We start from the raw sequence: 27058 nt of genomic DNA on the forward strand, positions 1-27058 counted from the left end.
TCCTCTCCACCTGCCTGGGCTGACCGCGCTCCGCAGCGGTTCTGGCTCCCTGACGCCGCTGCTCGGGCTCCCTGGCGCCGCGGCTCGGGGGCGGGGCGTCTCGAGGCTCCGCCCCTATGACGTCAGCCTAGCGGGGCGTGGCCTGGCAGGCGGTCGGAGGCTTCAGTCTCAGTCCCGCAGAGCGGCGACCGGAGGCAAGCATCCCGGCTCTGGCTTCTGCTCCCGCTCCGGAGGATGCGGCTCGACTAGGATGCTGCCGCGCCTGATAGTGCAGCTTCCGGCCCTCCTCAGCCTGCTCCTCGGCTTTCGCGCGCACGGTAAGGATCGGGGTCTAGCCCTGACCTCTCCGCGCCCGTCCCGCTCCCCCTCCTACCGGTCGTCACTCCTACATTAAAGTTCTGAGTCCCACGGAGAATCACGTCTGGTTTGCCCTCTACGGAGAGGGGCACCCATTATCTCCCTACTCCCCGAATCTCCCTCATTCTGGCAAGCCTGGGTCTCAGGCTCACCCGTTGTGGACGTGGAAGAGACTGAGATTGACTAGGGGAGGGGGAAGTATGGATAGAGAAGTTAAATGACCCCCCCACACACACAAGTCACCGTCCACCCGCCTCCCTGTGCGTCATAAATTTACCCCTGGCTTTTTTGTTGTTCTAGTTCAAATGAAGAGACTGCTGGTCCCTCTGGGGAATTACTTTGATCTCAATCTGACTCTACCTTCCCTTAGCTCTCCGATTAATCTATTTCTGCCCCGTGCCATGTCACCCTATCTCAGCACTTTTCCCCCACTATTACCTGTCACCCCCATCGGATCATCCCTTCTCCTTCTTTAGCCCCCAGTGCTCTCCCACTGCCACCTGCCTCCCTCCTCCCTACTGCTACTCCTTAGCTCACCTAACCCAGCCAGAAATCCTGGAAAGTTTCTGCAATTGAAAAGACTAAATCCTGAAGGGAGAAAATGAAAGGGCTGGGAGCTGGAGGGACCAGGAGCGGAGGCAGGGAGAGCAGGGACTGAAACTGCTTCTACATGACGCCAGAATACGAAGTAAAACATGCAGTCACCATTCACATGATAGAGAGCTGAGCTGGGGATGTGCAGCCCCAACACCACAATGACCCACTGTGTTTTTCACTTTCCGTATACTGTTTTGAAATCGAGACACAGACTTGAGGATCAAAGACAGTATAAGAAAGAAAGCAAGGGACCGGGACACATGTGCTTTCTAAGTGAGGATGACAGTCAGAAAAAAGAAGCATTATTAGAGAGATGATGAGAAGTTGGAGAACAAGGGAAGCCTGGGAGTCGCTGTCAGATGGAGAGACATTAAGGGATCGAGGAGGAGAGAAGAGGAGCTGAATGTGGGTATTGGCCTTGACGTACTTCATTGCATTCGATCGGCAAGACTCTTAAAGTAGGTGTATTTATCACATTCTTACAAATGAGAGAACAAGTTCAGGGAGGTTAAATGATTTGTCTGAGTCACACTAGCAAGTGCTAGTTTGAGGCTCTTGAAGTTAGTTTCCCGTGGTGAGAGGTGTAGCTGGCTGTGAGGGGAACACAGGAGGTGGAGAGAGGCACTGGTACTTAGTAAATATCACCTTGGAGCCAAGGGTGCCAGCTCTTTGTGGAAACGTCCTCAGCCCAGTCTAGACCCAGGGCTGCCTGTTCCACTCAGCCTGAGGCTGGGCATCTGGCTGCAGTAAAGCCCTCCGAGAAGTGGGGGCAAGCACTCAGCTTGGGGTTCTGTGAAGAGAAACAGGTAGATGCCAACTAGCAGGATATCTGTGTACCCAAAGAACTCCAGAGAGGGGGGCCTTGGGCTAGAGCCAGGGCTGGGACCAGGGTGGGGACCAGGTGTGGGGACGGAGAGCAGACCTTGGGATGGGGCTGGAGCAGGGACAGGGATTGGGCAGAGCCAGGGACCAGCTCATCTGAGAGCTCATTGTGGGCACATCTTAGCCCTCAGCCCCTGCCTTCTTGCCTGGGAGGCATCACACCCACCTTGGCTCTTCTCAACCAGCACTTCTGCTTCTGATCACCTACAGCACAGGACAGTGATTTAAGGACACTATACTAGCTCTGGGATCAGACGCATCTGGATTCAAAGGCCCACTCTACCGCTTACTACCCCATTGACCTTGGGCAAGTCACTTAGCCTCTCTGAACCTTCATTTCTTCTCTGGTGAAATTGGGGTAATAAATGCCTACCTTGTAGGATTACTGTGATAATTAAATGAGACAATATATGTAAAGTACTTAGCTGAGTGCTCAGCTCAAGGTAAAGTGCTCAGTAAATGGGAGCTGTTAGAATGCCTGCCACCATCACCACCATCATCTCCTCCCTGGCGGGGAGGTGGAGGGGACCTCTGCTAGCTCTGGTACTGACACTGTTCTCCCTGCGGACAGAACTGCCCAGACCTTCATCTGCGTGGTTTGAAGCAGAATTTTTCTACCACGTCCTCCACTGGACTCCCATCCCGAATCAGTCTGAAAGTACCTACTATGAAGTGGAGCTCCTGCGGTAAGCAAAAGGGAGGATGGAGAAAGGAGGGAGGTGAGGGAGGGAGTGGGTGAGTCCATCCCCTTCTACCCACCCTGGCATGGGAAGATACCTGCCTTGTTACTGAAATGACACCGGGAAGGACCCTGGCACATATCCATCAGTTGACAAGTACTGATCAAGTCTCATATGGGCAGAGTAGTGTGCTGGAAGCTCTGGGTGAGAAAGCCAAGGTATTGCCTTTATCCTCAAGATTTTTCCATGTTATTGGAAAAACAGGAAAAGCATCCGTAAGCCAGTTGGAGAACGAGGAAGCCCTAAGGACTACAGATGTAGTTGGGAGAAAGGAGGAATTGGGCTGTGTTGCAGGGAGTGGCAAGTCTTCCTGGATGAGTTGGCGTCTGAGCTACTCGTATTCCAATCTAAGAGTCTTCTAGAGCACAGAGAAATTGGTACAGAGTCCCAGAACCAAGGGAGATCCCCTTGCAACTAGATGCCCCGGACTAAAGGGAATACCCTGAGGGCTATACCGTCACGAGAGCTCTCCCCTGGCCTCTTGCTTCCCTCCTAAAGGAGTTAGGTTTGAGCACAAGTTCCTCTCCCAATGCCTACCCCGCTATCTCCCCAGGTATGGAGTAGAGCCCATCTACTGGAACCCCATCCGCAGCTGTAGCCAAACCTTGGTGCTGTCCTGTGATCTCACCATGCAGACCCTGGACCTGTATCATAGCAATGGTTACCGAGCCAGAGTCCGGGCAGTGGACGGAGGCCAGCACTCAAACTGGACCTCTCCCAACACCCGCTTCTCTGTGGATGAAGGTGCTTTTCCTCCCCGGGACCTAGAACATGGCTTTCAGGGTCCTTTCCGGCCGGAAGCTCTAGTCTAGAACTTTTCTTTCCATTCCCATAGCTCGCCTCATCTGCCTGGCTTCCTGGCCGGGGATTTAGTTGCCCAAACAAGCCTGAGTCAGGACTTTGGAGAAGGTTTAGATGAAAATAGCCAAGTTATTCAAGATTTAAAAGGGAACTGGAGTTGTTTATCCTACAGAAGAGAAGTCTTGGGGTGAGTTGGGGCAGCTGAGTCACGAGGGTCAGGTTGGTGTACTTGTAGGGTTCTGGGAGGGGAAGCAAATCCATAAGCACTCAGCATAGGGCAGCAAGCTGGAGGCAGAATTTCTATCAGGTCCTCCTCCCTTTAAGAATGAATTCCTCGGGGTCAGGGTGTGAGGCTTTGAAGCAGGGAGGTGCTATTGAAGCAAAGTTGGGAGTTTCTCTCTGCAGAGAGAAGAGAAAAGAATAAGCCCCAAATGTGATGGGATTCTTTCCTTCTGCAGATTGGGACTGACTGTGCTCTATGTGTGTGGCAAGGCTGCTCTGCAGAATTCAGAATGATGCTCTTAGAGGTCATTGTCTCCCAAATGCCTGCCCACAGGCCGGTACTCCACTGGCTGCAGAAACATCACTGAAGAGTGTGTTTAAAATAGGCATTTCCTGGGCTTCCCTGGTGGCGCAGTGGTTGAGAGTCCGCCTGCCGATGCAGGGGACACGGGTTCGTGCCCTGGTCCGGGAAGATCCCACATGCCAGGGAGCGGCTGTGCTCCGCAGCGGGAGAGGCCACAACAGTGAGAGGCCCATATACCGCAAAAAAAATAAAAATAAAAAAAATAGACCTTTCCAGGGCCCAGCTTCCAAAATTCAGATTCACTGTGTCTTGAGTGGGTCTGGGCATCTGCGTTTTTAACATGCTCCCCAGGATATCCTTATGTTCTGCCAGGTTGAGAAACCTGTAGCCCAGGTTTTAGGGTGGGTAAAGCTTGACCCTGGAGGCCAGGTATGGATGGGGTGCCCAGGCCCTCCCCAGGCTGCACGCCTCATGGTTTTGTCTCCCGACTCAGTGACTCTGACAGTTGCCGGCGTGAAGCTAGAGGTGCACGATGGCATCATCTTTGGGGTGATCCAGCTCCCCAGGCCCAAGATGGCCCCTGCAGGCGACACATATGAAAGCATCTTCCACAACTTCCGGGAGTATGAGATTGAGGTTCGCAAGGTACCAGGACGATATAAGGTATGGGATTCCCCAAGGCCAGGCTTCCCTTGTGTACCCCTGGGGAACTTTTCCAGCAGAGTCGAGAGAGCTTGTGGGGCAAGTGGGGGTAGCCAAGATGGCCTGAGCCCTTAAACCTGTGCTTCTGCCAGGTGGCAGGGACGACAGTGCCCGCTAGGTGTCAGGCAGCGCAGGAGATGTTATAACTATTGCTTCCAACCCCCTTGCAGGTGGGGATTTTATTCCATGTTATAGATGGCAAAATGAAGCTCTCAGAGGCTATGAAAATGCCCAAGCACACTCCCATAAATGGGAGATCTGGAATCTGCAAAATCCATCCTCTTTCCTTTCAACCACAGTTGATTCTAGCCTCTTCTGGGATGGTCCTCAGTATCTATAAAATACTTCCTTTTTGCTTTTTTTTTTTTTAACATCTTTATTGGAGTATAATTGCTTTACAATGTTGTGTTAGTTTCTGCTGTATAACAAAGTGAATCAGCTATACGTATACATATATCCCCATATCCCCTCCCTCTTGCGTCTCCCTCCCACCCTCCCTATCCCTCCCCTCTAGGTGGTCACAAAGCACCGAGCTGATCTCCGTGCTATGCCGCGGCTTCCCACTAGCTATCTATTTTACATTTGGTAGTGCTTATATGTCAATGCCACTCTCTTACTTCGTCCTAGCTTACCCTTCCCCCTCCCCGTGTCCTCAAGTCCCTTCTCTACGTCTGCGTCTTTATTCCTGTCCTACCCCTAGGTTCTTCAGAACCATTTTTGTTTTTAGATTCCACATATATGTGTTAGCATACAGTATTTGTTTTTCTCTTTCTGACTTACTTCACTCTGTATGACAGACTCTAGGTCCATCCACCTCACTACAAATAACTCATTTCGTTTCTTTTTATTGCTGAGTACTATCCCATTGTATATACGCGCCACATCTTCTTTATCCATTCATCTGTTGATGGACACTTAGGTTGCTTCCATGTCCTGGCTATTGTAAATAGTGCTGCAATGAACATTGTGGTACATGACTCTTTCTGAATTATGGTTTTCTCAGGGTATATGCCCAGTAGTGGGATTGCTGGGTCATATGGTAGTTCAATTTTTAATGTTTTAAGGAACCTCCATACTGTTCTCCATAGTGGCTGTGTCAACTTACATTCCCACCAACAGTGTAAGAGGGTCCCCTTTTCTCCACACCCTCTCCAGCATTTATTGTTTGTAGATTTTTTAATGATGGCCGTTGTGACCTGTGTGAGGTGATACCTCATTGTGGTTTTGATTTGCATTTCTCTAATGATTAGTGATGTTGAGCATCCTTTCATGTTTGTTGGCAATCTGTATGTCTTCTTTGGAGAAACGTCTACTTAGGTCTTCTGCCCATTTTTGGATTGGGTTGTTTGTTTTTTGATATTGAGCTGCATGAGCTGCTTGTATATTTTGGAGATTAATCCTTTGTCAGTTGCTTCATTTGCAAATATTTTCTCCCATTCTGAGGGTTGTCTTTTCGCCTTGTTTATGGCTTCTTTTGCTCCTTTTTGTTTTTAATACAAACTAAATCATGGTAATCACAGAGATCTTGGGCTGCCTCGATAATGCAGGGTTTTTTATCTTAGAAAAAGACCACTAAAGGGGGTTGGCCTTCAGTGCTTTAGAGCATCTCTAAAGCCCCTTCGGCTCTCAGCTTGCATATGGCATGGAACAAGGATATCGTGTTTACTGCTCTGATTGTTTTCGTTTCAGTCCCATGACAAGATAAAACATGAAAACTTTAACCTCCCAGTCCCGAGAGGGGTGGGAGAGTTCTGTGTCAGGGTGAAACCATCTGTCAGCTCCCGAGTGAACAAGGAGGTCTGGTCCAAGGAGGAGTGCATCGTGCTCACCCCGCAGTGTGAGTTGGTCAGGGCTGCTGTCTGGGCAGAAGGGAGGCAGGAAGGGCCTCTCACTTCTGAAAAGCATTCCACTGAGGGCTGCCGATGTGGGGCACTGTGCTAGGTGCCCCCCAACTGCGATACAGCTCTCCATCCTCACACAGCTCTATGAAAGAGCTCCTATTGTCCCCATTTTAGAGATGCAGAAACTGAGGCTCAGTACCTATAAGCAACTTCCAGGGTGTGGCCACAAAGCCAGGTCTCCCAGCTCTGCGGGTGCTTCCACTGGAGCCCAGCTGCACTCCCAGGAGCCCTTCTGCAGCACTCCTCAGCCAGCTGTGGTGGTTCCTGTTTGTTACATTCCTCCGCTGTCTTTCTTAGAGCTGGGGGCACCAAGGGCTTCTCCGAACTTCCCCTCCTCCCCCTCAGAGGAAAGCAGAACTGAGCTGACTCCTCCCCACAGCTGCAAAAGTCAGCAAATACTGTGCCAGGCTCTCAGCCCGGTGCTGGAAAGGGGAGGGAGGGAAGGGAAAATGGCATGTGAAGGCTGTGGTTCTACCCACAAGGATCTTACAGTCTGGCTGGGAAGACAGGGTGTGCCCAGAGCAGGCTGTAACTAGCTACTCAGGACAACATATGTCAAGTGCCCAGCGAATCATGCCAACAGTCAGTGCGCTGGGAGTGCCCGGTCCAGTGTGGGCAGCGTCCAGCAATGACCAGAGGGACTCCTTACTTTTCTGCAGTACATTTCAGTTGATGGCAGACACGCACAAACTCATTGTCATTTCAGCCTCACTCTGCCTTACTGAAGCAGAGGAAGGCACCATCTGTGTGCCAGGCGGCCTTAAGAGCTTTTCAACATCCACTCACTGATATAGAAATAGTTTTGTATACAGGTCTAGGTTCAAATCTCAGCGTCGTCACTTATGAAATATATGACCTTGGGCAACTTGCTTAACCCCTCTGGGCCTCAGGATGCTAACCTATAAAAATAGGGAAGATAATAGTATTCACCTCCTAAGGTGGCTATAAGAATCAGGTGACATAGTACAGTAGTCCCCCCCCTTATCTGAAGGGCATACGTTCCAACACCCCCAGTGGATGCCTTGAAAGCATGTATATATACTATGTTTTTTCTCTATACATACATACCTATGACAAAGTTTAGTTTATAAATTAAACAAAAATTTAAGAGAATGCCCAAATTGACACCATCACTACTCTTGCACTTTGGGGCCATTATTGAGTAAAATAAGGGTTACTTGAACAAAAGCACGGGATACCACAACAGTCCATCTGATAACTGAGGCAGCCACTAAGTGACTCACGGGTGGGATCTGCTGGACAGAGGGATGATTCATGTCCCGGGCCAGACAGAGTGGAGCAGTGTGAGATATCATCATGCTACTCAGAACGGCACACGATTTAACTGATGCATTGTTTATTTCTGGAAATCTTCCATTTAACGTTTTTGGACCACAGTTGAACACAGGTTAACTGAAACCACGAAAAGCAAAACCACAGATAAGGGGGGATATTATAAAGGGCTTGGTTCATGGTAAGTGCTGTGTGCTTCACAGCCATCTGTGAGGTAGGCACTATTATTTTGCCCATTTCGTAGACGGTAAAACTAAGGCTCAGATAGGCTAACTAATTTGTCCACAGCCTCACAGCTAGTAAGTGGTAGAGCTGGGATTTGAACCCAGGTCTGGCTGCTCCCAAAGCCTCCCTTCTTACCTGCTGTACCATCCTGCCCCACCACTATGTATGCCTTCATGTGAGTTTTGTGCAGAGAGCTGGAGGCCATGTGTCTAGTGAGGGAATCCTTCAGGGCAGAGGTTGGAGGGCCAGGCAGGGACTCCCAAGAATCCTGGCGTGGCCTCCAGAGTTGTGGCCTAGAGGTAACCTGGGGGGGGTGTGTGTGGGGGGGTCACTCGGCCCCTCACCGAGAGGCTCCTGAGAGGGGCCATGGGATCCTCGGGGACTGCCCCTCCATATCCCATGGCACCAGGCTATAAACCCATCGCTCTGGGCCCACAGATTTCACCGTGACCAACCTCAGCATCTTCTTCACCTTTGTCCTGCTGCTCTGTGGAGCCCTGGCCTTCTTCCTGGCCCTCCAGCTGTATGTGCAGCGCCGGGGGAAGCTGCCCACCGTCCTGGTGAGTCTCACGGGGAGGCCACTGCCCCATCCTTCCCGGCCCCACCAGGACTCCGGGAGGCAGGGAGAACCCTCCCAGGCAGGCCGTGTACCCTCAGCCCTGACATTATCAGAGGCACCTTCATCAAGCACCATGGGGGCGGAGGGAGGGCTTGAATGCCAAGCCCAGCACGGAGAATGTTGCCTTATAGTGGCCCAGATAAGACACAGTAATCCCAACCCGCCATGCGCCATTTTGTTACTATTTGCCAATAATTGGCCACAAACCAGCCCCTGTGCATTAGTACCTCGGAGTCAGGTAGTTATAGCCTCACTTTACAACTGAGGAAACTGAGGCGTAGAGAGATTGTTACGTGCAGAGGGTCCCACAGCCAGGAAGAGTCAGGGCCGGAGCCCAGCCTTTCCCATCCCTAGAGGCTGGCGATGGGTGCTCTGGAACAGGCAGACAAAGGGCTGCTGTCAGTGTGGGAGAGAGCAGAGCGGAGAGGTGATGCTGAGAGGCGAGCATCTCCGGACCTTCCCACAGCCTATCCTCTTGCTACACAGTGCTGACAAACACCGCATTTGTAGTCAGCCGGCCTCCAAAGTTCAGCTTGCCACATTGAGCAGCATTTCCAGACCACAGCCCGTCTCTGGCCTGGGATTCAGACTGGACCAAAGGTGGTCCCCACAGCTGACATTACTGTGATGGTCGAGGGCTCAGCTGTAAGGGTGGGCTCCTTCAGGGAGACCAGGGCCCAGGGAAGCTCACAGCTGGAAGGGGACCCTCCACAAGGATCCCAGGATCTCTAGGAAAAATAAGGAGAGAGACAGAGGCCCTCTGAAATTATTTTGAGTAAGAACTCTGGGATGGGGATGGAGGGGAGAGAAGAGGGGTGGGGCTGCCTGGTGAGTGCACCAAGGAACCTGCCCTCAGGGATGGGTAACTAGACAGCAGAGTGGTAGGAAAGGACCACTGGATGGGAGAGTCTTAGTTGGGCTTGGGAAAAGGCATCTAGTAAGAGAGAGGTAGCTGTTGAGTTACAGTTACCAAGCAAATACAACATGCAAAATGTTGTACGGAAGCAGCTGAGTAATGTGGCCACTGGTCCCAAGGGGCTTGATTACGTCTGGTGGGGCAGCCAACGAATCAACGATTACGTTTAATGCAAACCAGTGAAATGGACATAGATGCAAAAATGCCAAAGGAGATGACAAGCAACCTCTGTTTTTGTTGTTCTTTCTGAACATTTGGATCACAGAATTGACTTGTCCTCATGAGTTTTTTCATCCTCAAGATAAGTACAGCCCAGTTTCCTTCCTCTAACGATCACAGCTGTTACTAACTTTATAAATAACATGCACTTGCTTGTTCTCATTCATTAGCTGCTTTGATCTGATCTTCAACGATTATCAAAGTAAGCATTGTTAAACAAGTGGGGATTACAAATCAGGACAGTTGAGTACCAATTCCAGATCTATTTGTTCTTTGCTGCTGTGTGACACTGGGCAAGTCACTTAACTTCTCTGAGGTTCAGTTTTCTCCTCTAGGAAATAGAGATAATAATACTTCTTTAGAGAATTATTAGAGAGTAAAATTCAGTTCACCAAGTGTTTATTGAGTGCTTTCTCTGTACTAGGCACTGTTCTAAGTATTTTACATGCATGAACCACAACTTGAGAAGGCAATACTGTCATTACTTCCATTTTGCATAGGAGGACCTAAAGCACAGAGAGGATAAATGATTTGGCCAAGGTGACACAGCTGATAAGAGGCAGACCTGGGATTTGAACCCGTGAAGTCTGGCTCCAGAATACACACCCTTAGTCACCAAGCCACATGATATCAATAGGGATACAACCAATAAGAGTTGCATTAGAGTCATCACATACAAAAGGAACAAGGGCAGATGTGCAACAGTGAGTCAGTAAGTCAGTCAACAAACCTTTGGAGTGCCTACTATGTGCCAGCTCAGTTTAAGCTCTGGGAACAGAGTGGCCCATAAGAACAGACGACTCCTGCCCTCAAGGAGTTTCTATTCTCTTGGGGTTGGGGACTGTGTGTGTGTGTGTGTGTGTGTGTGTGTGTGTGTGCATGTGGGGACACAGAAAACAAAAAAATAACTCCAGGAACTAAGTGCTAGGAAAAAATAAACTGGGTCAATGGGAAGAGAGTGTCTGGAGCACTGCTTTAGCAAGGGTGATTGGGAAAGTCTCTCTGAGGAGATGACATCTGAATTGAGACCTGAACGATAAGGAGGATACAGCCGTACAAAGTGCTAGGAGAAGAGTATTCCAACCAGGAGTAGCCTGTGCAAAGGCCCTGAGACAGCATTGTCCAGAGCAAAAGGAACACCAGTGCGGCTGGGGCACAAGAGCAAGGGGGAGAGAGGTTAAGTGACTTCCCTGGGCCTCTGGGCAATTAATGGGGAACGAGGCCCCCTCAGCTGCTAGCTCTGCTTGTTTCACTGCCCCACGCTGCAGCCAGGCTGTGTTTATGTGAGTCACTCAGGGAGTGAAGAAATTAACTTGGTGTCTCACATCCAGCGTTATAAGAGATGAAATGAATAACATGGGATAGGATAGGACAGGACAATACAATAGATCACAGTGCACAGGTAGTAACGATAAGTATTATTTTGTGAAATTGGTTTCAATCATATATGAGTTGTATATTTATGGGCTATTTACATACAGGTTATTGTGTAACATATTTCTTACTTGGGGTCATAGTGGAAAAAAGTCTGAAACACATTTCTAGATCTCAGTGGGTCCAGCCTGCTTTTGGGTTTGAAAAGCACTGCTGATAGAGCCTCCCGAGAATGTTCACCTTTCCCTGCAGCCTCCCATTCTGCCTGTCATTCTGTCCGAACTCCGAGAATACGGGCTTCTTAGGTATCTGGCCTGAGTCAAACTGAGAATTGCATGAGGAGGAAAACTCAATTCTGAACCAAAACCGAAAGGACAAGTGGCAGTGTACTCCAGGCTCTGCAGGACCCCTCTGTTGGAGCAGTACCTCCTGAACCCCTGGCCTCCCCTGGCCACACTGGGGCGGGCTCCTGCAGGTGACCCTCCCACCCCTCACTCTACCCTCTCCTCCCCAGGTCTTCAAGAAGCCCAGTCCCTTCAGCTTCATCAGCCAGCTTTCCTGCCCAGAGACCCAAGACACCATTCACCCCCTCGATGAGCAGGCCTTCCCCAAGGTGTCCCCAGAGCTGAGGAACTCGGAGCTGCACGGCAGCACGGACAGTGGCTTCAGCAGTGCCAAGCCATCCCTGCAGACTGATGAGCCCCAGTTCCACCTCCCTGCCCCCCACCCCCAGGCTGGGGGTACTTTGGGAAAGGGGGCGCCCCGGTTGCCGGAGGACAGCTGCAGTAGCGGCGGCAGCAAAAGTACAGACAGCGGGATCTGCCTGCAGGAGCCCAGCTGGGAGCCGCAGGCGGGGAGCGACAGCCGGGACCAGCTTGACAGTGGCATTGGCCTGGTCCAGAACCCCGAGGGGCAGCCTGAGGATGTTCAGGGTGGCTCAGCTTTGGGCCCTGTGAGTCCCCTGGGACCGGAGGTGGCTGCGGGAGAAGACCCAGCTGCAGGGGCCTTCCAGGGCTACCTGAAGCAGACCCGGTGCCCGGAGGGGAGGGCAGCCGAGGCGGGCGGCCTGGAAGAAGAGTCCTCCTCAACAGATGGCCTTGGCCCCAAATTCAAGACATGCGTGGACGCTGAGGTGGACTGGCCTCTACCAGCCCTGGCCAAGGGCTATTTGAAACAGGACCCCCCAGAAATGACTCTCACTCCCTCAGGGGCCCCAGCTGGACAGTGGAACCCACCAACTGAGGATTGGTCACTCCTGGGCTTGACCCGCTGTGGTGGCCTTGGAGCATCTGACTGGAGCTTTGCCCACGACCTTGCCCCTCTGGACTGTGTGGCAGCCCCAGGCGGTCTCCTGGGCAGCTTTGACTCAGACCTGGCCGCCCTGCCACTCATCTCCAGCCTGCACTCAAGTGAGTGACTCGGGCCAGAGGGCTGCTTTTGGTTTCCGCTGCACCCTGCCTGGACCCAGAGGGGCCCCAGGGGATGAAAGTGAAGCACGAGGCCAGTCTGGGCACTTTTCTGCAAGCGTAGTGAGGCCAGCGCCAGGCCTGGTAAGTGTCCAGGGCAGGAGGACACTCAACTAGCACAGGGTACATGTGTGGCATTGGCCTCCTCTGCAGACGGGGCCCTGCAGACTCTGGCGGAACTGAGAAGGGCAGGGCAGAGATCTCCACCTCCTTGGGATGCTTCCCATAGTGTAAAGGACTGCTTGCTCAGGGGAATCATGGGGCCTTTTGGAGTCGTGGTGAGGCTACCAGGCTGAAGTCAGCTCAGAGAGCCAGGCCGCCCTGCTGAGGCCAGCCACGTGTCAGGGCCTCCAGCAGGATAGAGGGCCGAGAGGATGGAGGCTTCAGGGCCTCGCTGCAGGGGCCATTTCTAGGAGGTAAAAGAGGGAGCAGGGGTCAAAGGGAGCTGAGATGCAGAAGGGGGCTTCTGGCTCAGAATCCAGTGCTCTGGGGATGGCTTGTGTCCATCTGCAGACAGCACCCTCTTTCAAGCAACTAGAGCAGCATCCCCCTGGGGCACTTGGAGTGGCCAAGCCATGCACTACCCTTACCCTGCTGCCCACACCATCTTGCTGACAGTACCAGCGAAACCATGGGTGTTTGTACTGGTCAAAACTCAGGCCTTCAGGTGGCCTCTAGGCTTGGACGCCACCTTATCTGCCCAAGAGGGTCAGGGTTAGGACCTGCACTGTGTTTGCTGCTGACATCCAGCTATAGGACAGGACACTGGGGTAGGGTCTCTGTTCAATGATCAGCTGTGCGACCTTGGGCCAGCCACTTCTCAGAGGGCCTCAGTTATCCCATCTGTGATGTAAAGAATCTCTAGGGGACCCTTCTAGATGATGGATGGATGATAGCCAAGCTGGCTTCTGGGGTAACATCTCCAACCCCAACTGACCCTGGGTAGGGAGGAAGCCATGCCTTCACAGAGCTGGCTTCTTTCCCATGCCGCAGGCTAACTGATGTAGCAAGAGTGCATGGCATTGTGCTGAGAGAACAACCAGACCCTGGGCCCAGAGAGGGGGCAGGTGTGGGCCCTGCTTCCCCACAGTCAGTTTAGAATCTGTCTGCAAAGCCAGTTTACAATCCGTGGGCAGGGAACCTGGGAGGGGTGACAGGCCTGGGGCGTGCCCACCGCCCAAGTCATCTTCGGCCCTGTGTTCTCCGTGGCATTCTGGGAATAGACATCAGGCCCAGGGAATCCAGCCAGAGCCCCTTCCACTCTGCCAGGAAGCTCGTAGGCGCCAGTCCGATAATAACTCCCTCTAGAAACAGGCTTGAAGGAGGGGTTTCTCAGCGTTTCCTTGGAAGGTTTATTTATTTATTTTGTTCATTTATTTATTGAAGAGGCAGCAAGATACAGGGAAAGAGTTCTGGGTATTTCGATAGCCTAGGAGTTCTCATTCTGATTTCACTGTTTCTAGCCGTGTGACCGTGGGAAAGCCACTTTTCCTCATCTGTGAAACCAGAAAACGTTGTCTGACTTGTTTCATTCATAAGGGTGTGAGGTTCCACTGACGACGAGGATGTGAATGTGCCTTGAACGCAGGCTCTGTAAATGAGTGACATGTGTTCTTTCTTCCAATAAATTGTCAGAACCACAGGAATCTTGGGAAACCAATCAGATTTCTGATGACACAGTGGCTGGTAGAGGCATCAAGTTGTTGACGATCGAGAATGATAACGAGTAGATGTGCGATGTCACTTTAAGCTACCAAGACTGAGGACGTAGGCTCAAATCAGGTCCAAGTCGTCATGTTAACATTTATTTTCTGTGACCTTGGGCAAGTTTCTTACTAAGTTCCAGTTTCTTCATCTATAAAATGGGAATAATCATTCCTCATGGGGATGTCAGGAGGTTTAAATGAGATCACACATGAAGAGTTACATTTAAAGCTGTATAGGGAAATGGACAGTTTTTCTTGGAAACAGGTGAAAATGAAAGAGATCATGAAAAATGTATGTTATGTGACGAAATTGCTGAAAGAGTACGTGAGGAAAGATAATGAATGCAACGTAAGGTATAGAGCATGTAATGTAATGAGAGGTAATGAAAATGAGTGTAAATGAAAGAGTATGCAGAGGGTTCTTCAAGAAGACTGAAAAGGAAACAGTGGGACAGAAAACACTATCTTTTGGATGTGAATTCTGACAACTTGAAAGGAGACCCGACAGCCCCTCCCTTCCAGGCAGACAGCAGACCAGGCATTCCTGGAGCCCCGCCAGCTGCTCTCCCCAACGTGGACGTGTGTCCCAGCAGTGCTTCTCGTAAGTGCAGAAGCCATCTGCATTCAATTCTAAAAGTAGCCTCCCCCTTCCACGAAAAGCCACGTGTGGGTTTCAGGCTCTCCCCGAGCTCAGCCCAGCCGGTGGAGCAGACCCAGGGCTTGGGGCCTGAGTTTGGGGTACACTTTGCTCTTTGTCGCAGCCTGGATCCTCCAGGAGGTGGTCGGGGACACCACATCTCTGTTCCCCTGTGTCATCTCTGATGATGCCTCTCCCCTTTTACTCTGAGAAAATAACCAGTTCTGGGGAAGCACTGATCCTGTCTTCAGAGAACTTGACTAATCTTATACCGTTTGGGACCTGCTCAGACTTTTGCCCCGAAGGCCTCCTTGTCAAATTGGTGTATGGGGTTGGTCACTTCCTCCTGGAAATGAGTGTTGGAGATGGCGTCCGCCCAAGGGAAAGGCCTCTGGGGCAGGTTGGATGAAGCCTGGCTGAGACATGAATAGGAAGTTTCAGAGAGTAAGACGAATCCCTCTCAAGGAACTGAGGCCAGTTTGGATGGAAGAGAGGAAGCATGGAGTAGTTCAAAGGAGAGAGTGGAGTCCAAGCACGTGAGCTCTTGCAGCAGGCTTCCCTTATGTGGAAGGAGTAGGAGTTTGTGCCGGGTCTCCTCCTCTTTTAAGCTGCTTTCTGACCACCCAGCACGGCCAGGGCCATGGGATAAACTGAGCGAGTTCTTCCAAACAGCAGTGAGACACTGCCAGGCTTCTTGGGAATTTGGAATAAAGTCTCCAAGAGATGGCCCCGTTTGTTCCTACACTGAGAAACCTCCTTCGAGGGCTTTTCTAAGCTGAAGGATGGGTGATTCTGCATTTCTATGAGCTAATGGAACTTCCTCTTAGTAAGGAGATGGGAAGTGGGCATTCTACTGAACTCTGTTTTCCTGAGTTTGTAAATAGCTATAGTCAAAGAGTCTGCCTCGTCTTTCCCCAAAGATCTCCATCCCTCCCCAACCCATTCCCAATGCACACACGGTCACAGGACACACACCACCCCTGAGATGGTCCCACCCACTGCACTGAATGGAGCCCACAGGGCAGTGCAGGTGGAGGGTCGCTGAGCCCCGCCCACGAACGGCAAAGAAGGGGGTCTTGCTGTGTCCACCTGGGACAGCACACTGGTAACCATGTGAGGTAGTTCTAGCAGTTAAGGCTGATTTTATCAAACCCCAGTCTAGAGGACACTAGGTACTAGAAGGCATGACTCATCTATTTCCTGTAGTGCTCGTGGGTTTCTTTTAAAGCAAATCCACAATTAAAAATTTCTGATTAATCATTTATGATCACTTTTGTTGATAAGCCACCACACCTCACTATCAGCTTGATCTTAACTTCATTTTCACTCCCATAAACATTCAAAAAGGGTGCTGGGACCCAGTAAACACTGACAAGGGTTGGGTGAGGTGAAAGTTGTGTTTTAGAAAGATAACCCTGGTCAGTACACAACAGGGTCAATACACCCTGGCATGAGTCAGAAGGAACCAGGCAGAATGCAGGGTGAACTGTCGGAGGCATTCCTTGTCAGCATTTCATTTCTTCAAGAAACACATTATTAAGCATGTACTACGTGCCCAACATGGCACTCGGCCCTGGGTCCAGAGTGGTGAACAAAAGATGTACAGCTTCATGGAGGGCACCTCTGCTTATGAAGATAATCACCAAGCTACTCAACAGACTAACAAACATATTACTATAATCAGTGATAAGTGCCATGAAGGAAACTAATGTCCACACACGAGATGGAGGCAAGCAGCAGAGAAACTGAACAGGAGGTTGTATTAGTCAGCTCAGGCTGCTACAACAAAATACCGTGCTTCAACAACACCACAGTTATTTCTCACTGTTCTGGAGGCCAGAGGTGTTGGCAGGTTCATTTCTTGGTGAGGGCTCTCTTCCTGACTTGCAGATGAGGCTAAAGATTCATGATGGCCCCTTCTCCTTCTCCTTCCATAGTGGGATGGGATGGGGGTAGGGGTGGTAGAGAGCTCTGGTTTCTCTCCCTCTTCTTGTAAGGATACTTTTTCCACTGTGAGGGCTCCTCTCTCACAACCTCATCTAACCCTAATCACAAAGGCCCCACCTCCTAATACCAGCACATTAGGGGTTAGATGAGACATATGAATGGGGGGACCACAAACATTCAGTCCACGACAGAGGCTTAAACAATAATCCAATTAAATGAGCAGGGACAGTGGGAAGAGAAGAAGTGACAGATTCAAAAGACAATGTGAAGGGAGAATTGGCAAGACTTGATGACAACCTGGAGTGAGAGAAACAGGAATCAGAGGTACCAATCATACTTCAATGTGGATGATGAGAAAAGTGAAATATGGCCGTGGAAGGGAGACATGGGCATGGGGGAAAAGGGGAGATGGTGAGCTCTGGAGTTGATATGACAGGTCAGCCAAGGAGACGATCCTCCAGCAGTTGGCAAGGCAGGCCTGGCACTGGGTGAGGGCTCAGAGCTGAGGATTCGGATACGAAAGCGTTTGTGCTATGACCCACTTAGGTCAAGTTCTCATTCAAAGGTATGGAGAAGACCACCAAGCTCCTCTGCAGCCAATATACAGTTAAAATACTCACCTCATGATCGCCCAACCAGAGGAAAAGCAGGCTGCCATTCCTCTGCTCTTAGCCATGCCTGCGCTGGGCACCTGTCTTGCAGACCCCACTGTCATTGGTGCCATGTTGTTCCTTGGACAATCACAGCCCATCACAAGGGTGCAGCTGAGGGTTTTTAGTAAATCAGCTGATCTGTGGGGCTGGTTAGCTCTGGAGTAGGCACAGGGAGGGGTGCTGGTGATGATTGGTACATGACGAGCAAAGGTCTGGGTGTGGGTGCCACACCTGTATACCTCTACCTGCACAAGGAAGGAGGGGCTGGTGGAGGTTAAGTCCTCATGATGGCCCTGCAGAGAACAGAAACATTCTTCAGGATCCTGCTACCTAGTCATGCAAATCCTAGGCACCCCTCTACCTATCCCCCAGGGCACTCAAATCACCTGGGGGTACTTGTCTTCCTAAGCTTTTCCTCAAGGCCCAGAATTTCTAAGGCTAGTTCCCAGGGACCTGCTTAATAAACAAGTTCCAGGTGATCAAGTTGCAGGTGATTCCCATATACATTAAAGTCTGAGAGTCACTGCTTTCAAGAATAACTTGATGATTTGCTGCTTGTTCTATTAAACTCAACCCTTCTCTCCTCACTGCTCCTAGATGGTACCACCCAGTCCATACCTTTAAATGCCATCTGGATGCTGGTGACTTCCAAACGCCCAAGCAGGACTTCTCCCTAACTCTGCTGCCTCCTGAGCAGCTCCATTTAGATGTCTAGCACGCATCTCAAAAATATGTCTGCAGCAGAACTCTTGACTCCCTCACACACTCATTCCTCCCCCAGTCTTCCCCTCCTGAGTAAATGCACCATCATTTACCCAGTTGTTCATAACAAAAAACCAGGAGTCATCCCTTCACAACCCACATCTGATCCATCAGGTAGGTCCTATCAGCTCCACCTTCCAAATAGATGGTGAACCCAACCACTTGTCACCACCCCCACATGATCATCCTGGTCAAATCCATTATCATGTCTCACCTGGACCACTGTTCATCCCCTTCCTGCCCCTCTATTTCCACTCCGGCTCCGTTAGTCTAATCCAGCATGATCTGTACAGTATACTTACTCTAGTGCAGTAGCCAACGTGATCTTTATAACATACGACTCAGGTCATGTTATTCCCCTGCTGGAAGCCCTCTCCTTTGCTCTTGGTCCAAATCCAGATGAGCTGGTATCTGCCCACTCTCTCGACACACCTGCTGCAGCCTCCCCCTGCCCACTCTGCTTCAAGCTAATTTCCATCTCAGGTCATTTGCCCTTGTTCCTCCCAGGTCTTATCCTGCATTCCCTCCTCATTTAATTCACGTGTCTCCTCAAATGGAGACTCTTTGAAGAAGTCTCTCCTCACCACCCTCCCCAAGTATCCGCCCCATCTCTACTTCATCCCTCTATCCCCAGCTTACTTCCTTCAGAGCACTTATCATTATCTGAAGTGACATGATCGATTTATGTGTTTATTTGCTCATAGTCTGTCTCTCCCAATAAAATATAAGATCTGTAAAGACAGGGACTTTATCTCTTTTGTTCACTCCTACATTCCCCAACTTCAGTTTGTATTTGTTGAAGGAATGAATGAGCAAGTAAATAAATGAACACAGACTTACAATATAAGGCTGTAAGTGCTGCCTTAGCCTAGACTGCCCCATCCAGAAGCAGAGCCTGAGTCAAGGAATTGTGGGCAGGTGGTTTATTTAGAAGCCAATCAGAGGGAACAAGGGTGAGGGAACAGGAGAAGGAAAAGCCAAAACAAGAATATGTTATCAGGCTGGTCATGCTGAGAGCAACTGGACCCTGATCCCACTGGAATGTTTCTTGGAGCATAATAGAGGCCTCTTCCAACTGTCCCCTGAGCACTGACAGTAGAAGTCCTAATCCATCAGCTCCTGAACTTCACTGGCTGAGGCTTGCCCCAGAGATGTTGACTCATCTGTACTCTCGGGCTGCTGGTGAACAGGGCTGCATGGGCTCCCCCAGAACAGAAGGAGCCAGGGCAGAAAGCAAGTGATGTGCAGTGGGCACTGCAGAAGAGACTGGTTAGCACAAAGTCAGTCAGAGCCCACTCAGAACTGGCCAGAATCAGGGGTGGGGCCAAGAGGACGTAAGGGATCATAAGAAGCATCAGCTGAACGTGCTGTGATGGAGATGTGCACAGCGGTCCATAGGAGGGCCATTTGGTCCAGCTAGAGTGTTCAATGCACATTTGTTGGACTAAACTGAAAGGAGTAAAATACACGACTTATTAGATTATGCTAAGTGAGGTTGGGAGACTTCCAAAACTTGAGATATTGTAAGATCTGAGCCCACGGTTCAAACCTGGGGCAAAGAAACCACACATCTAGTAGAACAAGCACTGTGTGGCATGATACAATGGAGTGAAGAAAGCAAAACTTCCTCACATGGAGGAAGTGCCCATCAGTCCACCCAGGCTGAAAGGACCAATCCATGGACAAGCTTCCAAGCCAAGGTGGCTGGTCTGGAGATGCCCCAAGGGCAAAAGGGAAGAGGCAACACACCCAGGGAGTGAACAGAATGCTCAGGAGTGGAATGGAACTCAGGAGACCTGAGTTCTACCGTCACCCAGCTCAATCTTGTCATGCCTCAGTCTTCTCATCTGCCACATGGAGAGAGTAATCTTCAATCTGACTCCTCTCATGAATGCATTGGGCATACTGCTGTCATTGAACATACAACATTCCATGCTCATTTCACTGTGAGCTCTTGGAGAGCAGAGACTCCTCTTGATTTCTCTCTGTATCCTTCACACCCAACCAATGGCTAATATATAGCATAGGTGCTCAGTACATTTTTGGATGCATAAATGAATGCCTGAAGGAGTGGATTTCCTCACAGAGAAAAGCATGTGAAAGATGGTGAAGTAGTATAATGTCCACATATGAGATGGCAATGTGGTAATGGTAGCCTGAGGCTGAACGTATACTTGGGAGACATTAGACCGATCTGAAATGAAAGCAGTCAGGATATAAATTTGATTTTATTTTCAGGCTCGTCATCTTCTCGGCTTCATCATATTATACCATGATTATTCCCTTCTCTGCTGTTTTCACCCTATAGCTCTTAGGTGTTGGAGGGACTCAGGGCTACAGACTAAAGAGGAAGCCTAGAGCAAGGGGATGTGGTGAGGAGGCAAGGCAAGGGACCGTGAAAACATTGAACATGCAGCCATTCACCCCTTCAGCAAACATTCATTGAGCACCTGTCATGGGTGGGCCCTCTGGGAATACAGCCGGTGACAAGACACGATCCGTCTCTTCCTTGGCTCACCTCTGCAGTGGACACACACACACACACACACACACACACACACACACACACACACTCAGAGGTGTCTCTGCCTCCCTCCTTCCGTGCCTCCCTCCCCCAGCACTGTGGAACTGAAGTCACCCACACTCTGAAATAGCCTTGCAGCTGGAAGGGGCCTGAGAATCCTTAAGTCCAGTGGCAGCCTTATACAAACAAGGCACCTGGGACCCACCAGCTCCTGGGGCTAGACCTGAAGATGAGGCTTCTTACATTTTCCACCCCTCTGCCTCTCTACGGCTCCCTGCTTGTGTATGAGAAACCTCATCCTAGGCTTTGGGGATGGGGAGACTACCCCCATGTCTCTGCAGGAAAAATCCAAGAGACAGGGAGTCTACCAGGATCTCTAGCACTTCCCCACCTGTTGTTTTGTTGGCCTGTTGCTGCTCTGGGCAGACAGAACATTTTCACTTCTGGTCCCCAAGTGTGAGAATTCACCAGGCCACTGGCTTCCTGTTTTGTACCAGATCTGCTTAAATATCACTGTTTCTAGATGGTTTTTGATCACTAAGCACTTTAAAAAAGTAATGATAGACTGATCTACTCCCACTGTGAGGTTCTCAGAACCCTGGGCCAGAGAGAGGGACACCATAGACACTGGGCCCTCCATCCGTGGTCAGTGGCATGGAGCAAGGTCATTACAGCTGAAAAGGAAGCTACAGGAGAGCAGAGCTCCCCCCTCACCTGTCCAGCTACTTCATGGGTTTGGCCATTATCTCTCAAATAGAAAAAGTCACTGTGAGCACTTTCTCCAGATCTGTATCAGTTGATGATCAAAGGGTTGAACATGATTGAGGACGGAAAGAGAAAATCGAAAGTTTTGGTTTTCCGAGCACCTGGGATTGGACCAGGGATGAAGCAACACCCAAGATTCCCTGAAGAGACTGAAGAATCTTTCAACATAATTTCCTGAGGAGTTCCTGGCTATGGCCAGAGCCATGCAAGGTACCATAAAGAACTCAGAAAAAGTATAAGATCTGAATTTTGCCGCAAAAAGTACCCATCAAATAGGAGAAAGTGAGGTTAATCTCAAGAGAGACTGGATTCCTGCACAGTGCCTAGCACAGTTCCTGGCCTATTAGAGAAACTGCGTGAATGAATAAATACAAGGGAATGATCAAGAATTAAGTTATGGTAGCCAGAGAGTATTTGTAATTAAAACTCAGAAGACAAGAAGATCCATAGATGTTGAAGAAGTTTCTCTGGAGAAGTGAAAATTGAGATGACCTAAAGAATGCACAGAATTTGATGATTTGGAGGTGAAAGGGGATATAAAAAATAAAAGAAAGAATGAGGAATGGGTCAGTGGGAAGCTCAGGGCTGAGGACAAGGCCTGAAGAGGCCAGGCTTCTGAGAAGCCCTTCTCACCACACGAGGGGACCTGGGAAAGAGATTAGAGACCAGAGCGAGGGGGCCAGGGAGCTCAGGGAGCTGCTAGCTTGGGCAGAGGCTAAAAGTGAGCAAGAGTTATAAAGACAACACATTCTTGCCTAGCCTTAAGCAAATCATTTCACCAGACCCTGAGCCTCTGTTGCCTCACCTGTGAGGCTGGGAGGATGAAGTGACACAGTGCATTTGAAGTCCCTGCTTTGCACAGATCTTTGTTCAGCAAATGTTAGCGTTTTACCTTCCTGCTCAAGAAGGGCTTGGTCGGGAATGGTCCAGTCTCGTGAGCTGGTCAGAGCTAGCCAAGGTCAAAGAAAGACTGAGTAATATTTAGGATCCTAAACCATCAGGGTCTAAGGGAACTGCAGCCATCACCTTTCGGCTGCCACCTCCTGAGTTAGAGAGTTATAACTACACTTTGTAGTATACTTGCCTCTTTTGTGTATTGAATGCCTACCAAGTGACAGGTGCTGTGCTAAACACAGAGAGTACAGAGATTAGAAGGTGAAACTCTTTTTCTCCTTCAAGTAAAAGAGAGGAAACTTGGAGAAGTAGTCCAGTCCTCGATGGCCAGATGCTGAAATTGAAGCCCAGGGTGGTGAAGTGACAGCCCATGGCCACACAGCATGGCAGGACAGGTCAAGACCAGACCCTGTTCTACAGTGTTCAACCCTCCTCCCAACAGCCCCGAGATCAGGTTGCATCTGTGAGGCCTCAGATTCTACTCAGGCTCCAATGCAGTCAATGTGGCTGGCTGTGCAGCCTTAGGCAAAGCATACACCTCTCTGAGCCTCAGCCTCTCCATATGTAAAATGGGACCAGTAATCATCTCCACGTCACAAGGTTGCTACAAGGTTCAAGACACAGTAACACGCATGGAAATGCGTTGTACTCTGCAGACTGCATATTGTATCAGCAGTTTCTGCTCTTCCTCATGTCACCTTGGCGTCTTTCTCTAGGACAAGGCAGCCTTCTGTGGCCAGAGAAACTGGGTGTTTCTCTCCACTCAGCAGGCATCTATTAAGCCCCGCCTATGGACTCCACTTTTAGCAGTTACTAAAAAACCTGTGGGACGTAACCCTGCCTGATCGGGTGACCTCAAGTCTAGAGTCCTGAGGGAAGCCACAGGCAAGATGAGACTTAAGCCAACCGTGGGGACTAGATGTGGCTGGGGGTGGGGGGAGTGGGGAGGAGAAGGCATTCTAGGCAAAGGCAGCCCTGGCAAAGACACCAAAGAGGAACCTGGTGGCAGTGAACATGGGAAGGGCCACGGAACTGCTGACACTCGTGACCGCTTCCTGGCTCCTGGGGCCAGTGAGATGAGGAATAGTTAAGGGGAGAAGGAGGGCCTGGGGGGGTCGCTGCTGGCATGGCCATGGGTCCGGGTGCCCAGCCAATGCCCACACCAACCAGACTTGAAGCCAGATTTCTCAGCATCCTCTCCCTTATCGTTTCTGAATCAGCTGGAATCTGCCCCCAACGGAAACATGTAGAATCCAGGGTAAAGAAAGCCGTGCTAGCCGGTCAGACTACGGAAGTCAGGAAAACGAGGGGGAGGCAGAGAGGACAGGGAACGCGTCAGAGGACCCAAAAAGAGGAAGTGGCCCAGTCTCAGTTCTGCTCCCAACTGAGGAGCAGAATGGAGGAAATACCCTCCTTTCTCCCAGCCCTCGGCAGCTGTCTCTGTCTCCTAACCTGAAGTCACCAAACCGGGGGCCGAGACCACTTGGGCTCTGGGCCCCATCCTTTCTGTTTTTCCCAAGGCCGCTGAGTTCTGAGCACTTTCAGGGGCCTAGGACAGTCCTGCCGGGGCTGCAGACCCAGGATCCACACTGAGCAGGGCATAGCTGAGAGTTTATTGAGGCTGGACACCCCCTGGGTTAAGCAATGGGGCTCAGCCCTCAGAACTGAAATGCAAGGAAGAAGGACACCAAAGTCAGCCCTTCCCCGGCAATAGGGCTTCAAGGAAGGGAGGGATCTAAAGTCACTGGGGGGCTCTTCCCCAGCCCCACCTACTCAGGAATAGAGGAGTTAGGGCCCAGCTGAAGACCTCCAAATCTGGAGCTTTGGTTTATTAAGCTGGAGCCTGGCTACATTGAGAGAATGGACCCCAGACCCCGGAGGGAAGTAAGGGGATAGCATCTATAAGTCCCCTCTCCTTCCTTCCTTCCTTCCTTCCTTCCTTCCTTCCTTCCTTCCTTCCTTCCTTCCTCCCTCCCTCCCTCCCTTCCTCCCTCCCTCCCTCCCTCCCTCCCTCCCTCCCTCCCTCCTTCCCTTCCTTCCTTCCTTCCTTCCTCGGCAATCTGCTAGAACCCAAAGTAAGAAAGAAACCAGGCCTCAGGAAAGAGAGGATAGGAGGACAAATACCATGACTTCTCTCCTCCTCGCCTATCATGGTCCTGGGCTTCTGCATCTTGTCCACCTTGTTGCTGGGACATGGGCAGGGAGACCAGTGTCTGGTAGTTCTAACTGCAGTTTCAGCAGTGGCAGGGCCCCCTCAGGCCCTGCTCCATCCACAGCTGCCCCAGGAACTCAATCTCTCTGGATTGAACAACTCTGCATGAAGTACCTACTAAGCTGACATCCCAGTTCAGGCCCCACCTCGGGTCCAGTAGGGCACAGACCGGAGGAAGGAGTGATGACACACGAACAAACTGTTCTCCTGTCACAAAGCTACACTTGGTTCTTGATTTCCCGTGCGCACGATCTGTTTTTCTCAGGCTAACCTTGGTTCCTCTTCCCCACTCTCACCATTTCTGGTCCACTTTCCATATCACAAGGCAGGCCTTGCATGGGAAATGGAGAACATGGGAGATTGAGCTTGCCACACCATGCCCACCCCATCACAGGAAGCTAAAAACAAGAATGTGTTTCTAGACCGTTCTCAGCACCGCCCTCAAAATTGTTTGGGAGGCACCAAGGCTGGTCAGAAGCAGGGAAAACAGGCCCCGGTGGTGGACATGTGTGTGGGAGGGCATGAGGGGTTGGGGGACTTGCTGAAAGTGCCGGAACCAAGTTCGAGTCAAGGCCTAAGCTCAGCCTTCAGCCCTTAGGGGAACTTGGCTTCTGGTAGGAAGGTTGAAAGTGGAATCACCCTCCCTCCCGCATGACTTTGCCTATGGAGGATGTGACAGGTTTTCTGGCCCTTGTGTCAGTCCTGCAGGGAAGTGACTGGGGATGCCCCAGGTAGCAGGCCCCACCCACAGCGGCCAGCTGGGCACCTGGAACTCCGCCCGCAGGCTCAGAGGCCTCCCGGGAATCAGCCCTTTCTCGCTGGGACGCGGCCATCTCTGTTTCTGTGAGAAAGCCACCATGACTCCACAGGCTCTGTCCCCAGAGGCCTGACTCTCCTGGGGGACTCTCATGCCGCAGGCTGGTGGTGTCCCCAGAGAAAACTCCTCAGTGTTCACAAGAGGGGGTCAGGCCAGGCCTTGAAGACCTAGGGGTGGAGGCAGGGGAGGCTGGGAGGGGCAGGTGCTGAGCCAGGAGCCTCCTCCTGCAGAAAGAAAAAAAGGGAAAGTGACAAAGAGATGAGTCTCGGGAAAGATTCCTCTAAACCATCACATCAGGGCAGAGGGAGGAACACGCGGAAGAGGTGAGTGTGGGGTCCTGTGGGGAAGAGATGAGAGAGAAACTGAGGGTCTGTGAGGGACTCCTGGAGGGAGGAAATGTTTAGATGAGAGAAAGCAACTGAGCTGTGAAGAGGGATGGGCTTGAAGGCGGGAGAGGAAAGGTGTGACCAAAGGGTCAGCCAGCCAGGAAACAGGCATGGCTCCTGGGCTTAGAAAGTTCAGAAGCTCTACAGCAATGCTTCTTGGAGAGGGTGGCCATCTGGAATCTTCATCTCAGAGCAAAGGGTTGAGATACAAAGCTCTATTCTAGAAATTTCCATCTGATCAGAAATAGAACTTCCCCAGGAAAGAAAGGCAGGACATGGGTCAAGTGGAAAAGGAGCGGCCCAGGGCTAGCAGGAGGTGGGGAGTGGGAGACAGCACGACCCCAGGCCTTCATTCCTGAGATCGTCCCCTACAGCACTCACTCTCCAGGAGGCGGGGGATGAACCAAATCACCTCCGGGTTCCAAGCAGTCCTTGGTGCTAGGCTTGGGTGCCTGGACCATCTGAGGACCACACTGGGACATCAGACTCACTCAGCTCACCAACCTTCCACTCACGTCTCTGGGGCTCCAGAAAGCTGCTGCTTCCCTCGTCAGACCAGCCTGTTGGAGAACTTCATGGAGCCGCCATCCGGCCACTGATGGTGAAGGGTGGGCCCATCTCCAGATCCTTCATGTTCCTGAGAAAGGTGAGCCAATCAAGTTACTGGGGCTGAGAACAAGACCTCTCCCTGGGACCAGAGCATGGGAAGAACTTCTGGCAGTGACTCACTGACTCACTGGCTTATCTTCCAGAATCAGAGCTACCCCATCTCTCAGGCCAGATGAGAAGCTGCCATGTGACAAAGAGCAGATGAGATGACTTATCACAAGAGGAGTTTCCAAACCCCACACCCTGAAGGCCTGATTGTCTTCATTTGACAGCATCTTATGCCTGAGATTAAATTATCTGTAATCAGGCAGGTGTCCACCACAGACAGTGAAATGCTTGAAGACAGAAGCTATGCCCAGTTATCTTTGTACCCTTAGAAACTAACACCACAATACCTGCTACACTAGATCTTTACCGAATACACGATGGGTGAATGAATAAAGGAATGAATGGATGGTTGGATGGTGCCTGCCCAGGGGTGGATGCTAAGAGGAGCACTGTCATTTGGATCTTACATGGTCCTGTCCA

General features: G+C 50.8%; 2 protein-coding genes across 3 annotated transcripts in view; one reads left to right on the forward strand and one right to left on the reverse strand.

The window, feature by feature from the left end:
• Positions 1–201: 201 nt before the first annotated feature.
• IL10RA (interleukin 10 receptor subunit alpha) lies at positions 202–14258 on the forward strand. Of its 2 annotated transcripts, XM_060160471.1 has the most exons (7): positions 202–317; positions 2408–2522; positions 3130–3320; positions 4397–4566; positions 6295–6442; positions 8463–8584; positions 11667–14258. In XM_060160471.1, exons 1-7 carry the CDS (start codon positions 251–253, stop codon positions 12567–12569), a joined length of 1716 nt encoding a protein of 571 aa, XP_060016454.1. In that variant the 5' UTR covers positions 202–250; the 3' UTR covers positions 12570–14258. The 2 variants fall into 2 exon arrangements, with proteins under 2 accessions (XP_060016454.1, XP_060016453.1); XM_060160470.1 differs by lacking the exon at positions 202–317 and having other exon boundaries at positions 2238–2522.
• A 2444-nt stretch (positions 14259–16702) lies between these two features.
• The window catches only part of SMIM35 (small integral membrane protein 35), a 115123-nt gene continuing 104767 nt past the window's right edge, over positions 16703–27058 (reverse strand). Inside the window, 3 exon segments of the mRNA XM_060160893.1 lie at positions 16703–17806; positions 26437–26512; positions 26515–26558. Of these exon segments, the coding sequence (XP_060016876.1) occupies positions 26472–26512; positions 26515–26558 (85 nt within the window). The 3' untranslated portion in view covers positions 16703–17806; positions 26437–26471.

The sequence above is a fragment of the Lagenorhynchus albirostris genome, chromosome 9 (genome assembly GCF_949774975.1).
Source record: "Lagenorhynchus albirostris chromosome 9, mLagAlb1.1, whole genome shotgun sequence".
In the NCBI taxonomy this organism is placed as follows: Eukaryota; Metazoa; Chordata; class Mammalia; order Artiodactyla; family Delphinidae; genus Lagenorhynchus; species Lagenorhynchus albirostris.

What these genes read in the sequence shown, in the direction of transcription:
- IL10RA (XM_060160470.1), top strand. Translation starts at nt 2,296, where the DNA reads ATGGGAGCTGTTAGAATGCCTGCCACCATCACCACCATCATCTCCTCC. An exon ending in AGGTACCAGGACGATATAAG is followed by an intron (nt 4,567 to 6,294) that starts GTATGGGATTCC and finishes TTTTCGTTTCAG; the next exon opens with TCCCATGACAAGATAAAACA. An exon ending in GGAAGCTGCCCACCGTCCTG is followed by an intron (nt 8,585 to 11,666) that starts GTGAGTCTCACG and finishes TCTCCTCCCCAG; the next exon opens with GTCTTCAAGAAGCCCAGTCC.